We start from the raw sequence: 13,877 nt of genomic DNA, 5'->3' as shown, positions 1-13,877 counted from the left end.
GTGGCGAATTCAGCCCGGTACTGTACAGGCGGTCGGGCCCAAGTCCATCTGGCCCGGCACCGGCTCGACCCCGCCAGACCTCGTTCCGCCCGGCGTCGGCCGAGCGACCGCTCCCGCCGGAGCCGACGACCGACGATACCCGCCGGCAGCGGCGAGACGCTGCGTCGGAGCCGACGCGCGCGTCGCCGCCGACCGTCTCGGTAAATTTGGCGCGCGCGCCGCGGCAACAGGTAGCTCAGAATCAATGCCCGGCTTACCTTGCCAGCGATCGATGCACGCGCGCCACGGGTGGAGGCCGAGGTTCACCCCGCCGTAAGGTCATCGCCAGAGCAGGGGTGAGACTCGCTGTGGCGTATGGTTATCTCCGGGGCAGGGGCGAGACTCGCTGTGGCGTAAGGTCATCTTCAGGGCAGGGGTGAGACTTGCTGTGGCGTAAGGTTATCTCCGGGCAGGGGCGAGACTCAGCGACGTAAGGTCACCGCCAGGGGGAGGCGCAAGGCTGACTCCGACGCAAGGTCACCGCCAGACGGTAAGACTGATTTCGATGTCAGGTTATCGCCAGGGAAGGGAGAGGGTGGTCACTACGCATAAGGAAGACCGACGACGCCAGAGCTAGCGGCGTGACTCATTCCGGTGCAGCATTGCCGTCAGGGCGGAGGGGCAGGGTCCACTTCAAGGAGACATCCCGCTAGGATAGCTGCACATGGTCGTGATCCATACCCTCACATTGATCACTTTTTGCCGCGAAAAGTTTTTAGTTAGAAAACCAAGGAGCATAAGAGCAGCCACGAAGCCTGAGCCCAAGTTTAAATCGACGATTACGATTAAATACCGTGCATGAAATGTAAACTCTCGATTGTACATTATCTTTGCCTTAGGAAAAAAATCCAAAAAGAGCAGTGGCACACTCAGATGGGCAAGAAACGAAGTGAGGACGCAGTTTTTGCCTGAAAAAACAAAGCTCTCAGAGCTGCTGCATTCTTTTGCAATTACGACGCTGGAACCGATCCCACTTGAACAACTTCCGGCCTATCTCTATCCTGTGTGATTGTTTAAAAAAAGAACACGGAAAAGGCTGCCTCTACGCCATTTATGTCGTGCTTACAGGAAACTCTAGACTGCCTCGATATCGATATGCTTACCGAATGAGTCCCTCTATGGAGGACGCCCTGACAGGTGCTGTCAAGTGGAGCGCAGAATTTGCTGGCGCGGGTGAAATAACGTTGACAACGCTCGACTTGAGCAAAGCTCTCGACAGCGCTGATCATGACATCCGTCTGCACAAGCTAGAATGGAACGGCGTGTGCTCTGACTATTTCCGTAAGTACCTGCGAGACCGAAAGCAGATGATGGCTAGCACCCCTGGCCTAATTCTTCCCTTGATCCGAGGCGTCGCCCAGGGCTCCACAGGTGGATCTATCTCCATTCTTATCTCGATCAACGACCTGTCATCTTTCCTTCCCTATGGCCGGCTCCTGCCCCATGATACCGACACTCAACTCCTGGACCACCCTCCCGATGCCATCCGCTTATTCTACCCGAAGGCCCGTGCCGAGGAGTCTACCCTATACCTTTAACATTGAATTTCAGTCGAACGGTCTCAAAACACACCCTGACAAAGGCGTATTCCATCACTTTTGACGCTAAATATTTCGCTGGAAAGGCATCCTGCCTCTACATCACCCTATCAGGCCTACATAACCCACCATGTCCCACCTTGAAGGTCCTGGCCATACTCCTGGACCAAGGACCGACCTAGGAACCCATATATCGGTGGTGATTCGCAAATGTAGCACTATCCTTCTGGCCCTCTACAAAATTCGCCACAATTTCATACCCAAAGTGCTTGAGCTCAAGGTATAGGTTCACATTGTTCATACATATTGTATTGTCTCCCTATTTTCCCTATTTGGGGCGTGACCGCCCAAAACCACCTGTCACGAATTCAGAAAGCTACCAACTTTGCAGCGAGCCTTCTCACTGCGGTACGGCCCTGCGAATCTATCTCACCAGCCCTCAGTTCGTTAGCGCGGCTGTGTGCGACGGAAATGGTGCAACAGTGATATTGCCCCAAAGCGTTCTGGATGAACGGGACCGTCCGCCAGCCCCCAGATCCCCCTTCGTCAGACGATCCGGTTATCCCAGAAGGAAGCGGGGGCGGTCACTGCGGGGGAAATGCCGTGTTGGAGAGCTGTCGCTTGTCAGCCACACGGAGTACCTTCTCTATCGGGCCGCACGTGCCTGGAATTCCTTCCCGAATGCGATTACCGAGGTGTGGAGTCGGCAGGCGTTGCCTGCGTGCCGTGGATGAACCGGCATAAGTGACAGGCGGATGACCGTGCTGTATTTTGCATACATCGTGGCCGTGACCGTATTTATTGCGCAGGCGTCAATGACTGTTACATTAACCTACAACTTGGTGCTGATTAGCTTCATAATATATGATGAACATGTGGATGAATCCCAAAGAAATGAACATGAACATGACTATAGTGAGCTCAAAGGCATATAACAGCTATATTGAGTCATCGCCGAATGGAATATATTTGGAACATCTGCAATTATGGTGTTGCGCAAAATGTCAAAACGGACACCGGTGGGTGCAGGATAAACGAAGTGTGTGTGTGTGGGGGGGGGGGGGGGCGGGAAGGGAGGATGCGTATGTGGTGCGGTCTTGAGATGAGTGAAGGTTGCAAAACAAATGCCGCTCTTCTTTCTCAAATTACATAGCGCTATTCTTGCGTCTTGCACCACTGTTGCGATTTGGCGCATCCCACCTAACAAGATTTAATTCCTGCTGCGATGTCATGGCCGCTGACTGCTAATGGGTTAGGTGCTCAAATTCGTTTGTATCATGACATATCCCCCCCCCCCCATCAAATGTGTATGTGGAGCTACCCACGCCGGCTCATTTATCTGACTCTGCAATATCTGCCTAGGCACTAGAGTACTGGACTCTCAGCAGAAGCAGGCAACAGGCCAATACAACCCCTAAAAAGGACCACGATTTGTCCTGACGTGCCTGAAGCAATTTCGAAGAGCTTAAGCGTCGCTGTCCAATAAAGGGCATGGTCGCGTCCCTGTTTGTGCCTCTGTGATAGAAGCATTCAAGGGATAGTGCCGTCTTTGCCGCATATTGCAAAAACATACACTGGTAAAGCCTAAGCACCATTTATGTCTAGCAAAATGTGTCAACGGTAGCGGCACTGTTACATGCCACTGCGGCACGACCATAACTATCGAGTTTAAATTACTCGGCCAACGTTTTGACACCGCTCTATATGTTTGCGTTTTTTGCGGCCCAGATTTCAGTTCTGGAATGGGCGATTGTGACGCGTAAAAATGATTCATGGGGTAAGCATTATAAGTAGCCTCCGCAACTGTGCGCAGATATATCAAGTCGATCGCGTTGAAATTGCCATTAGAACTGGCGTGGCAAACAGAAAAAAGTAAAAGTGCTCGCTGAGCCAAGTGTCGTCATGCTCATGTTGGTCCCTTTCTCATTGTGTTCTTGCACAGTTATTCGTGAGTTGAGCATGTTTACTTATATTCACAGGCTGGGTTATTGCGCTATTGTTAAATCACTCTATTACAAATTTTACACGCGTAATGCCTAGCAACTATATCAAATTTATTTTATTATGTAGCAGAGAATGTGCTTTGTGATGGAAACTAGCAGAGCTTGCCCAACATCCATTAAGAGTCAATTGACGTCCACTTTATTTGGAAGTCACGCCCACGGACGTCAGATCGAACGGTTTTTATATTTATACTTGCCTTGAGCACCGCATGGCGTTCGGGAAGCAGAATTTGAATAGTGTATGGCTTAATAATGCTGTGGCTAATAAATAATGCTATGGTTTTTTTGAGTGCATCAATCAATTTGAAATAGTCTGCACGAAAAAGTCTGCACGCATTCCCGTATGTCTAGCTCAGAAACTGGGAGGCTTTAGGCCCCAAGAAGGGTAGGGCAGTGGCTGCATCGCATGATCTTAAAAATGGCTTTTTCAGTTCAAACCTCACACAAATTTGGAATACTTCTTTTAGGTGCTGGTGCACCAGGCGCTCAAACGCACCATTATCAAAATCACCGTACATCATCAATATCACTATAACATTGGCTTCAACTTGACAGTCATGCCCCGACATCAAAGCATGTTTGGAGCCGACTAACGTTGTTTTATTTGAATTTAGACATCAAACGAATAACAGTGGCCGAATCAGGAGGGAAAGCAGGATTTGAGTTAAGTTGGTCAACTTTACACGCCCAGCCCTCCGACCGCTTTTAGAAAGTGATGGCACTTTGCCGCAGTATGACGCATGGTGGAGTTCGCTTGATGCCGACCTCATGTTTGCGTATCTGTTTTCGTGACAAGAGTAGCTAAAGCTCACAGACTATTTATTTCACACCCATTTTGGTCAAGCATTGCCTTGCGAACATAACACAGGACACATGTTTGGAAAAGCAATAGTGATAAGCACGAGGACAGGCGGCATTTCCCCATCGGAGTGGAGTTTGATATATGCAGAACACATCAAACTCCGCAGACGAACGTGGTCACTACGCATGTAACGGTGTTGGTGCAGTGGTCATTTCATGAAAACGGATATTACCGACCAAATCAGACCTGTCGGGTCTTATTTTGCGTGATAACTACAAAAAGGTGGCACACTCCTTTTAATGCTTCTGTAGAACGCGCGTTATAAGTACACATTATGCGCATTAACAGAAAATCGGCCTCTGTTGAATGATGTGGTGGATGGGAGATCCTCGTTGGCAGGCAAACATATTTTTATACATTTGTGGACATGGGGGCTCGTAATGAAGCTCAATCCCATCTCCGGTGCTCTCCGCTGCAGTCTGTCGTTTGCTGTTAAGCCGCTCTACCCGTTTGTAACCCGGCCATTTCGAACCGGCAGTCGTGTACCCAGCTCAAACTCAAAGCAGAAGCGTGACGGACAACGCATGCTTGAGGGTGGCCTGGCCTTTGAACTTGGCCCTCGCGCATGCGGCGTCTACATCAGCAGGGACACCTGACAGGGACAGGGGGTTCCCTGCGATCCCCCTCGCCGCGACCCCAACTGCTTAAGCCGAGATAAGACAATGATGTGCTGTAAAACGGCCTTTGCGATTCTAGGCAACTTTTACAGCGTGCCGAACTTTCTTAACCCCTTTATTATTCATTATTGCATATTCAAGTCTCACAAGATATTATAATTGCATTACTGCCGTCCAAAGTTAAAACCCCAAATATGTTCATTTCTCGCCATGTTGCGCTTTTTATGTCATCTTATTTATCTTGTCATGCTGAATTCAGATACTGAAACCAATGGCTCAAATTTGCACATGCTTTCAGCTAAAAGAATGGGCTAAAAGCTTGTGAAAATTTGAGCTGATGATTTTGATGACCAAATTCAGCATGCGTGGACGAATCAGAGAACATCAAAAACGCAAAACGACCAAAAGTTAACATATGGGGTTTTACCTTTGGAAGACGGATAAACGTTCCCTGGGTACGTGCAACATTTGAACATGGAACCACTATGCAACATTTCACTTAGCCAGCACTAATCCCTATGCAGCAAGCGAAAATGTTCAAACGAGAACCGCGGACCCGTTCCTGAGTGGAAGCGTTGGATGCTGGAGGGCCTCCACGACTGACCTTGGCGAACGAACACCTGGTTGACGTCCAGCAGGATGTCGCAGCCCTCCACGATCATCCGTTCGATCGCGAGGTTCTTCCGGATGTTCTCCGTTTCGCTGACCTGGGACCAAAACCGGTGGATGAATGTACGCCAGAGGGTGTCTGATCGGGATATCGAATTGTGATCTCATGGAGACTGCAGAGTATTCAATTGCGTAAGTCGATAAGCCATTTTGCGTATGAAATATGCATTTGATGTTGATAAGGCGATTGGTCACGATATGTTTTGTTCAAAGAACATCATTTTTAACTTGAAACTCAAACATGGTTAAATACCTCTACAAACCGGGTTCAGTACTTCGGTTCACAATGTCATAAAGTCAACAAGCACTTGAACACAATATCACACTCTAGCGATGTATAACATATCGTGTTTACACGCCAGAATTCTTCCACTTACGCATTAAATGAGACGATTCGTTTAAATACGAAAAAACACAAAACATAAAAGGAAATATTTACTCTTCAACTGGCTACGGAAAGAATCAGTGTAGTGTTGAGTGTTCGGTGTATTTGATATAATATGGGACAAGGGAAAGGTACCCAAACGTTAGTTTTATCCTTCTTGTTTTCATCATAGCCTTTCTCTAGCTTGAATTTGTCATGCAGTTGTTCTCGATTTTCAGCAATGGTTGAGGTGTTTGATTGCAAAGCATTAATAATAATTAAATTTTTGCGTCTGTGTTTTTCGAAAATGAAAATCTAGACGTTGGGAAACCACTCCTTAGACATCGATGCAAGCATGAAAAACATAAACACTGACGACCTACCACCAGCCATTTTCCGGATCACGTGTGATAGAACCAGGACAAGGGTGGTGCCTTGTGTTTCCTGTCTCCTCTCCTGTCAATCTGATATCTTCCCTGCCCCGAACCATGCGGATATATGCATATGATTACATATATATATATATATATATATATATATATATATATATATATATATATATATATATATATATATATGCATATATATACATATATACATATATATATGCATATATATATATAATATATATATATATATATATATATATATATATATATATATATATATATATATATATATATATATATATATATATATATATATATATATATATATATTGTGTGTGTGTGTGTGTGTGTGTGTACGCGCGCGCGTGTGTGCGTGCGTACGTGTGTGTGTGTGTGTGTGTGTGTGTGTATGTGTGTGTGTGTATGTGGTGTGTGTGTGTGTGTGTGTGTGTGTGTGTGTATGAGTGAGTGTGTGCGTGTGTGAAATATATGACACTTGAAAAATGCCTTCCTTAATTATAATTATAGCATATCTGCCACCGCGTTCCTTTGTTTCTACGAGGATCTCTAACTTTTGAAGACATATAGTCAAGTATTTAACAAATCAAGGGTCAAAGGCCTCAGGGGATTTTTTCAGCTCGTTGCATCAGTAGAGCTCAGTTTCCAATCGCCAACTAAAGCTCTTACGATTTCAAATTTCCCAGATTTGAAGACATCGCCCGTGACGTCCCTACACCCTGTCTTTCTCCTTGCATAATGTTCCCTCAAGCCTTGAGAGCCGGCTGCGGCCGGCCACTGGTGCGGCTTTCCCTCAACCCAAATTACTATCGCCCTTAATGCGGTCACTGTGCTTCCTTGACTTATGTGGCGTCCTACCACTGATATGAGGCACGTTTTTATTACAACTGCGTGTGGTAATTTTTGGTGACCTGAGGCTACAGACAATATAATGGTTCCCGAGAGTGTTGAATGGCCCACTCGTGGACCACTGAGACGCGTCTCTGAAAAGACCACTGTTTGAGGAGCCCTTAAATCCACGTGAGAATATGCCATGTTCGTTTGTGGATGGGCACTGCTCTATTGTTAAAGTCAGCAATAGGAGTAAAGTCACCCTCAAGTGCGTTGTTCTTGACACGCGCCCGGGTGGCCAGCTGAATACCCTTGCTCAGGTGGGGGTTAATTTGACCCCACTGAGATCTCAAAAACTACGGTAGCTAGACACGCCAAGTTCACAGGGTAGATTGACCTATACGTGAACTCACTTCTGACAGAGTTTGAGGTTCCTAGGTCATGACCGTGGGGCCAAATAGGTTCAAACAAGGTCAAACTCCAGGTTGGTATCTCATGTCCCCCAGACCTTCTCATGCAACCGCCGTGAAGCCAGATACCTGTTCTAAGCAAAAAGCCAACAAATTCATTGACCTTGTTCGACCTTTATAAAGTTAAGATGACCTCATATCTACGAGATTGCTAATATTTTGCCTTTCGAATAAGCTTCAGGGATCACGCTGGGCGGTGTGTTCCACAAACACAAAATGCTGACTTGGGTTATTTTAAGGTCAACGACCTACTCGGCCCTTTAAAAAGCTTATGCAACATGTCTGTTGCGGTCCCTGTCATAAATAAATTTTAGAGGAGAACCAGAAATTAATCCATAAACCAAGCTTTCGAGTTAAAAGCGGGTAAGTTTTGACCTCATTTTGACCTTTGTACCCGACCGTAGATCAATGAAATTTGTTTTAATTCTGAACTATATTGGCTTATTGCCTCAACAACTATTTCATGTATGTATAACTTCGCCTAACACTCCGTTGTTGCATCGCATTAAACGATTCCCACTTCTTCCTCTCACCCGAGTTCGCGACAACAGCGGCTGTCGCGACCGCCATCGTCAAGACAGCCGCCGTCGTCTTGACGACGGCAGAATCTGCTGGGGGACTGGGGTCGCTGTCAGCTGTTACGGCTTAGAGGTGCTACTTTTGAGCTGTTTAACCCACCCATTATGGGCCTGCAGGCTTACAAGTGGCACTTTTGTTGGGATGCATGATGTCAGTATAAATGAACGTTTGTGAAGAGCACAGCGGGCAGCAAGTGCCAGCTACCGAGAAACGCATTGGCTGAAGTTTGGGCCAGTGCATCACTATGGACCACGTGATATTTCGTTTCCCAAAGCCAAAGCGCGCATCGAAAACAGACCCTGTGCTAAATGTCATAAGGGAGAAATGAAAGCAATAGCATAACATTTTGTTGAGCTCGCGGGACAATAGCTTCATGTTTGCTTATATTGTCCCCTAAAAAAGCGTGTCTCCAGCTTTCGTAGCATTAGTGACGCCAGCATTTTGACAAATTAGTGCGTTGCAAATGTTACTGAATACACACGCTGGAAAAAGCAAGACAAATGAAATGCATTACTAGCATAGTGTTGGGCACGCGGACTAATGAGCTTCTTCCACGGTAGTGTCTACTTTAAATAAAAATTCTTGACTATGCAGAAGGATGTAAAAAAACTAGCATCACCGATCAAAGCGGACACGATTGATCAAACAAATGAAAAGTACAAAAAACTGGCATACTCTCTGCAAAACCGAGTAACAACAGCTATTTCTCGTATTGTTCGATCTCGTCGTACATGTGTCATGTCATTGGGGCTTTACGACGCACTCAGCTGCTGAGGCTATATGGCCTGCGTCGCCTGCCTCTCACCCTGGCAGGGAGGGCGGGCAACAGATCTTGTTGTACAGGATATAGGAGCGACACCGAGCAAGGTCTGCTGAAAGCATACTTAATCGTCTTAAATCGACTTACAAATAGGGCGTTTTGCACGTAGATTGAAAGCTTATGTTCAGGGCCTGGGCTTAATTTTACCAACAAAACCAAAGCAAATGAAAGAACCAAAAGCAAGACTATCAATCGTACTGCCCAATACACGGACCATCAATTATTCCGGCACGCTATTTTCTCCGTAATTGCTGCGTTAACTGCAAATCACCATGTTTTCAGACGCACGAAGCGTGCGGAGTGGGCAGCGTTCCCCGGCCCAGAGCCGGCCGGCGGCGGCAGCAGCGACGGCGGCGGCTGCGCCTCACCTCGTCGTGCATCTGCCTGCTGAGCTGCTCGAGCTGTTTGCGCGCCTCGTCCAGCGAGCGACGCTCCACGTGGTTGTGGGGCGTGTGGGCCAGCAGCTCGTGCAGCGTGATGATGTAGCGCGGGATCTGCAGGGAGAATGGGGAGACACGGAGGTCATGCGAGCTGCGCTGCTGGGGTGGTGAGTTGCCACGAGCGTGGCTCAGTCATGTCGGGCGCGGAAGCAACCAGTGAGGGAGGAAGTTGGAGCGGACCACGCCCCCCACCCTCAGTTCCCCGAAATCGCTTCTGTTGTCTCCCATTTCCATGTGGAATGCACGTGTTACTGTTTTAAAATTCATTCATATTTTTCACTCTTATTTACATTTTCGGGTTAGGTTGGCACCCTGATTCCAGCCTGACCACTGCAATCCTGATTCCTCCAATCTGAATGACACGGTTGTACCCATAATGCGGCAGTGAACAGACTTCCAAAAATGGATGACTATGTAACATTTGGAGTGTTTAAGTTGCCATTTGAATTAACCCATTCAGTGCGAGGCGGAATGAATCTAAGAGAGGGCCATGCCCCAAAGCCTCATCCGTGCCGTTTTTGACAGCAGTGGCAGGGGACGTTGCCTCACTGGGCCTAATGCGAGACATACTTGACGCACGGACGTCGACGCATTTGAAAACACGCACTCTCATTTCCGCTCTCGTACACACTCACAGATGCACCTTCAAGCGTATGCACACGCGTGCGAGAAAAGATATTCCACGCTAGCACGCAAAATCCCTACAAACGCTAAAAGGAACGTACCTGGTGCATGGGGTAGGTCAGGAACGTCTCCAGCGTGCGCCCCTGGCAGTTCGACTTGTTCTCCAGTCGACTGAGGAATGTGGAAAATTGAGCGTTCTGCTTGCATTCCGTCAGAACCTGCAAAATCGGGAGTGACCATTTCAACATTTAAAAAATGCCTTCAAACTAAACATGCGACTCATTCCAAAATATCGGCCCACAGCCCGGCCGCCCCGGCCAGCTGGTGACGCAGCCCGCAAAATCCCGCTATGCTACAATGCTAACCCGGGAAGACCCACAAGGTCTCAGTTAATTACAATCGGAATTTTGTAATTTCTCTTTAGTTTTATCCTCGCGCACAAATCAGGAATAATGAGAAGGAAGGGGATGTCATTTACAATAGCCATCACCAAAACGTGCCCGAGTTTTCACCCTTCTATACATCATCTCAAAAGACTACGGGTCATATCTTCTAAAATTGCAGGCATCAGGACTGCATCAAAGTTGCAGGATGGATTTGCACTGAAAGAGCAAACTGCTGGATTATTTAAGTCATGAAAAGTCTCCTGAGCTCATGACGCTGCGCATCAACACAAACACCATTGGAATGCGCTGCAATCTCCGCAGCGCCATACACCGCATTCAATAATTAGACGCAGGCCGCTATATGGTATTTGTTGTCTTTTAGTGCGTGCATCGTGCAACAACGCGGAATATATACCACTTGATAGCATTAAAATGGTTCACATTTTCCGCTCACCACCACCCATCCTCCATCGCACAACCACCTAACGCACAAGCACGGGTGGCAATAACGTTTTGTCCACGAATATTTGGCACTCAAGTGACATCACTTATGCATATCAATGCCAATAAAACGTGATATATTATTAAATGCTGCTGCAAAATTCATATGACAAAGAATTGCAACAGGTACGCCCAGGATCTCTTTCCACAATTCACCAAGCCTTCTGAATGCGACTTTTTACATTCATCGAATGTTTCACTGCTGACATGTGTTGAACTGGAATTTTTGACGCCGACCTGTATGGATATACAGATATTAGAAGATATGGAACAAGAAACAGATGAGAAGCATCAATGAGACACAAATGTTGGAAATAAATGACATTCGTGGGAAGAGTGAAGCGTACCAAATGTAAAAACCCTTGTTATCGAGGTCATAAATTGTGTGTTCTTAGGCATAAAAAGGCAAACTTCATGTTACCACTTTTTTCAGTTTCAAAAACTGTTGCGCGTGCCGTATATCAGTAACTGTGAGCTGCATTGACAAGTGGATGAGGCTAGGACACTGCGAGACACACAGTTTCCCATTCATTTCATTTATCAACGGAATGGATTGTGAGATAGGGCTTTGATATGATACAAGACAAATTGAGTGCACCCAGATGCACCCACAATAACAGCCAAGTGCAGTGTGTGGCTGTTTTTATATTAAGGACCTGACCTGACCTGACCTCTGCTCAATACAACCAGGCCGCAGTTTAAATATTTTGGCCGTTGTTCTTGAGTTATTTTCATTGAGATGTTTGCTTAACGCTATAAAATATGGCAGCCTGGTTCACTGGCGTGTCAAGCCTGCCATGGGTTTTCTATCGCTGATTCTTTTGCTGTAATAGTGAAAACATAGCTGTTTTATGACTGTATTGTCTATGGCAACACACACTAGTGTTTGGATGACTTAGAAAACTTAAGAAATAGTCAGAAATGCATTGTTTTTATGACAAAGGTTTTCACCCGCAGAGACACACCCCGCTTGGCCCACAACCCGGCCAAAAAAACCGGGTTCTTGCGGGTCACATGTTGGCATGCTGGCCAGTTAAAAAGTTGCCTCTCCACTCATAACTAGCTGAAGCTGACTGAAAGGATGTCACGACATCGGTGAAAGGATATCACTACATCGGTGACACGGCAAACACTTCTACCGACAGGAGTGTTACGACATCAGTTACACGGACATTACTTCAACTGCAAAAACTTTTAAAGACTTCCCTTATTCGCAACATTTCTTCTACTCCAAATACCTATACACGACACGAGTGCTACAAGACACAACTTGTGCTGTTAAAGCTTATACCCGTTATTGCTTATACAGCAAAGACTTAACACGTGCCCGGGTCGCGGGTTAAATAACTTTTGCTGGAGAGGGAGTCAATTCGACCCTCCTGAGATCTCGGGAGATAAGAAAGCTATTGCAAAATTTTAAGGGTATTTTGGCCTGTACGTGAATTCACTATCAAACTAGATAAATCTAAAGATTAGTGTCCAAAGTGTCCCCAGACCATCTCATGCAACCACTGTGAGCCTAGACACCTGTTCTAAGGAAAAGGTCACTGGTGCTCATTTAAGGTCAGTGACCTTGTTTGACTTTTGCAATGTTGACCAAAATGTTGACCATAATCATGTTAACCATCACGTTGACCGAAATCATACAAGGCTGCTTTGATTTTGGTATTTGAATGGGGGTCAAAATTTACGGTAGGCAGTATGTTCCTGAAACAATATGTTGGTCTGGGTGAATTTAAATGAGTGACCTATTATGACCTTTAAAGAATCCATGGAATATTACAAAACGATCCTGTTATCAATAAATCCGAAAAGAGCGCCAGAGACTACTCCATACACCAATATCTATGGTAATGAAACAAATTGGGTTCGAGTTTGGCCTGACCTTCATATCTCGCCCTGGGTCAATGAGAGTTGTTAAGTCAGTTATTGTGCCGCCTGTAAAACTATTTCAGAGACGTGTAGCTTCGTCTAACGCTTCGTTATTGCGCCAGATTGAACGATTTCCTAAAAATTGTCTTCGCTGAATCCATGGTCTGACTTTGACCTGCTGTACGTCAGCGACCTTACAAGATGAATCTAAATTTGTGATATCAAGTTATCTCTCTTTCAATTGTCTACGACAATGCAAAATGTTGCCGCGGCTATGCCGCGCCGTCCGGATATCATTCTGGAAAAACCTTTCAGTTGGGTCGGATTGATCTCTCACCCGAGCGTGTGGTTAGTCTTCTTATACACGCTTTGCGTCTACTGCAACGAGTTATATGTGACATCAGCGCTGCACATTAAAGCTTGAAAAGTAACAAAAGCCTCACTAAAAAGGGCGTTTGTCCGTCATTATGTCTGTTGTAACAAACCTACAAAGTCTTTACTTATCAGTAATATGACTCAATCGGACAATACTTTGTGTGGCATTCGTGCTATACGATACCGGCCATAATCCACAAATAATGGATGTCAGTACCCTAGTTAATGGCTTAAGCCTCACCAAAATCTTAAAGGGAAAAGGCTCACGGGAGCGCCTGACTGGGAGACATCAGACTCCATGGTTTCGAAACATTATTGCTGCTGTAGATATTGCGATCGACAGACCCATCACGACAACAGCTTTATGCGAAATTTGTGTTTTGAAAAATTATGGTGAATTGCCGTATTGTTGCAAATTAAGTTTGGGGGCTAAGCAGGGGAAAACGGTCAAACCTGCTCAAAAATACATAAAGAACGGCG

The 13,877-nt window shown here is 46.2% G+C and overlaps 1 protein-coding gene across 1 annotated transcript in view; it reads right to left on the bottom strand.

The window, feature by feature from the left end:
* Positions 1 to 5,663: 5,663 nt before the first annotated feature.
* The window catches only part of LOC119114582 (ras-specific guanine nucleotide-releasing factor 1), a gene marked incomplete at its 3' end in the record, with an annotated part of 98,938 nt that continues 90,724 nt past the window's right edge, over positions 5,664 to 13,877 (bottom strand). The window contains 3 exon segments of the mRNA XM_037238671.1: positions 5,664 to 5,766; positions 9,568 to 9,693; positions 10,365 to 10,481. Coding sequence (XP_037094566.1) covers positions 5,664 to 5,766; positions 9,568 to 9,693; positions 10,365 to 10,481 — 346 coding nt within the window.

The sequence above is a fragment of the Pollicipes pollicipes genome, unplaced genomic scaffold (assembly GCF_011947565.3).
Source record: "Pollicipes pollicipes isolate AB1234 unplaced genomic scaffold, Ppol_2.1 Scaffold_266;HRSCAF=296_pilon_pilon_pilon, whole genome shotgun sequence".
NCBI lineage: Eukaryota > Metazoa > Arthropoda > Thecostraca > Pollicipedomorpha > Pollicipedidae > Pollicipes > Pollicipes pollicipes.
Note: the sequence above shows the minus strand (reverse complement) of the source record. Positions and strands in the feature narration are given on the sequence as shown.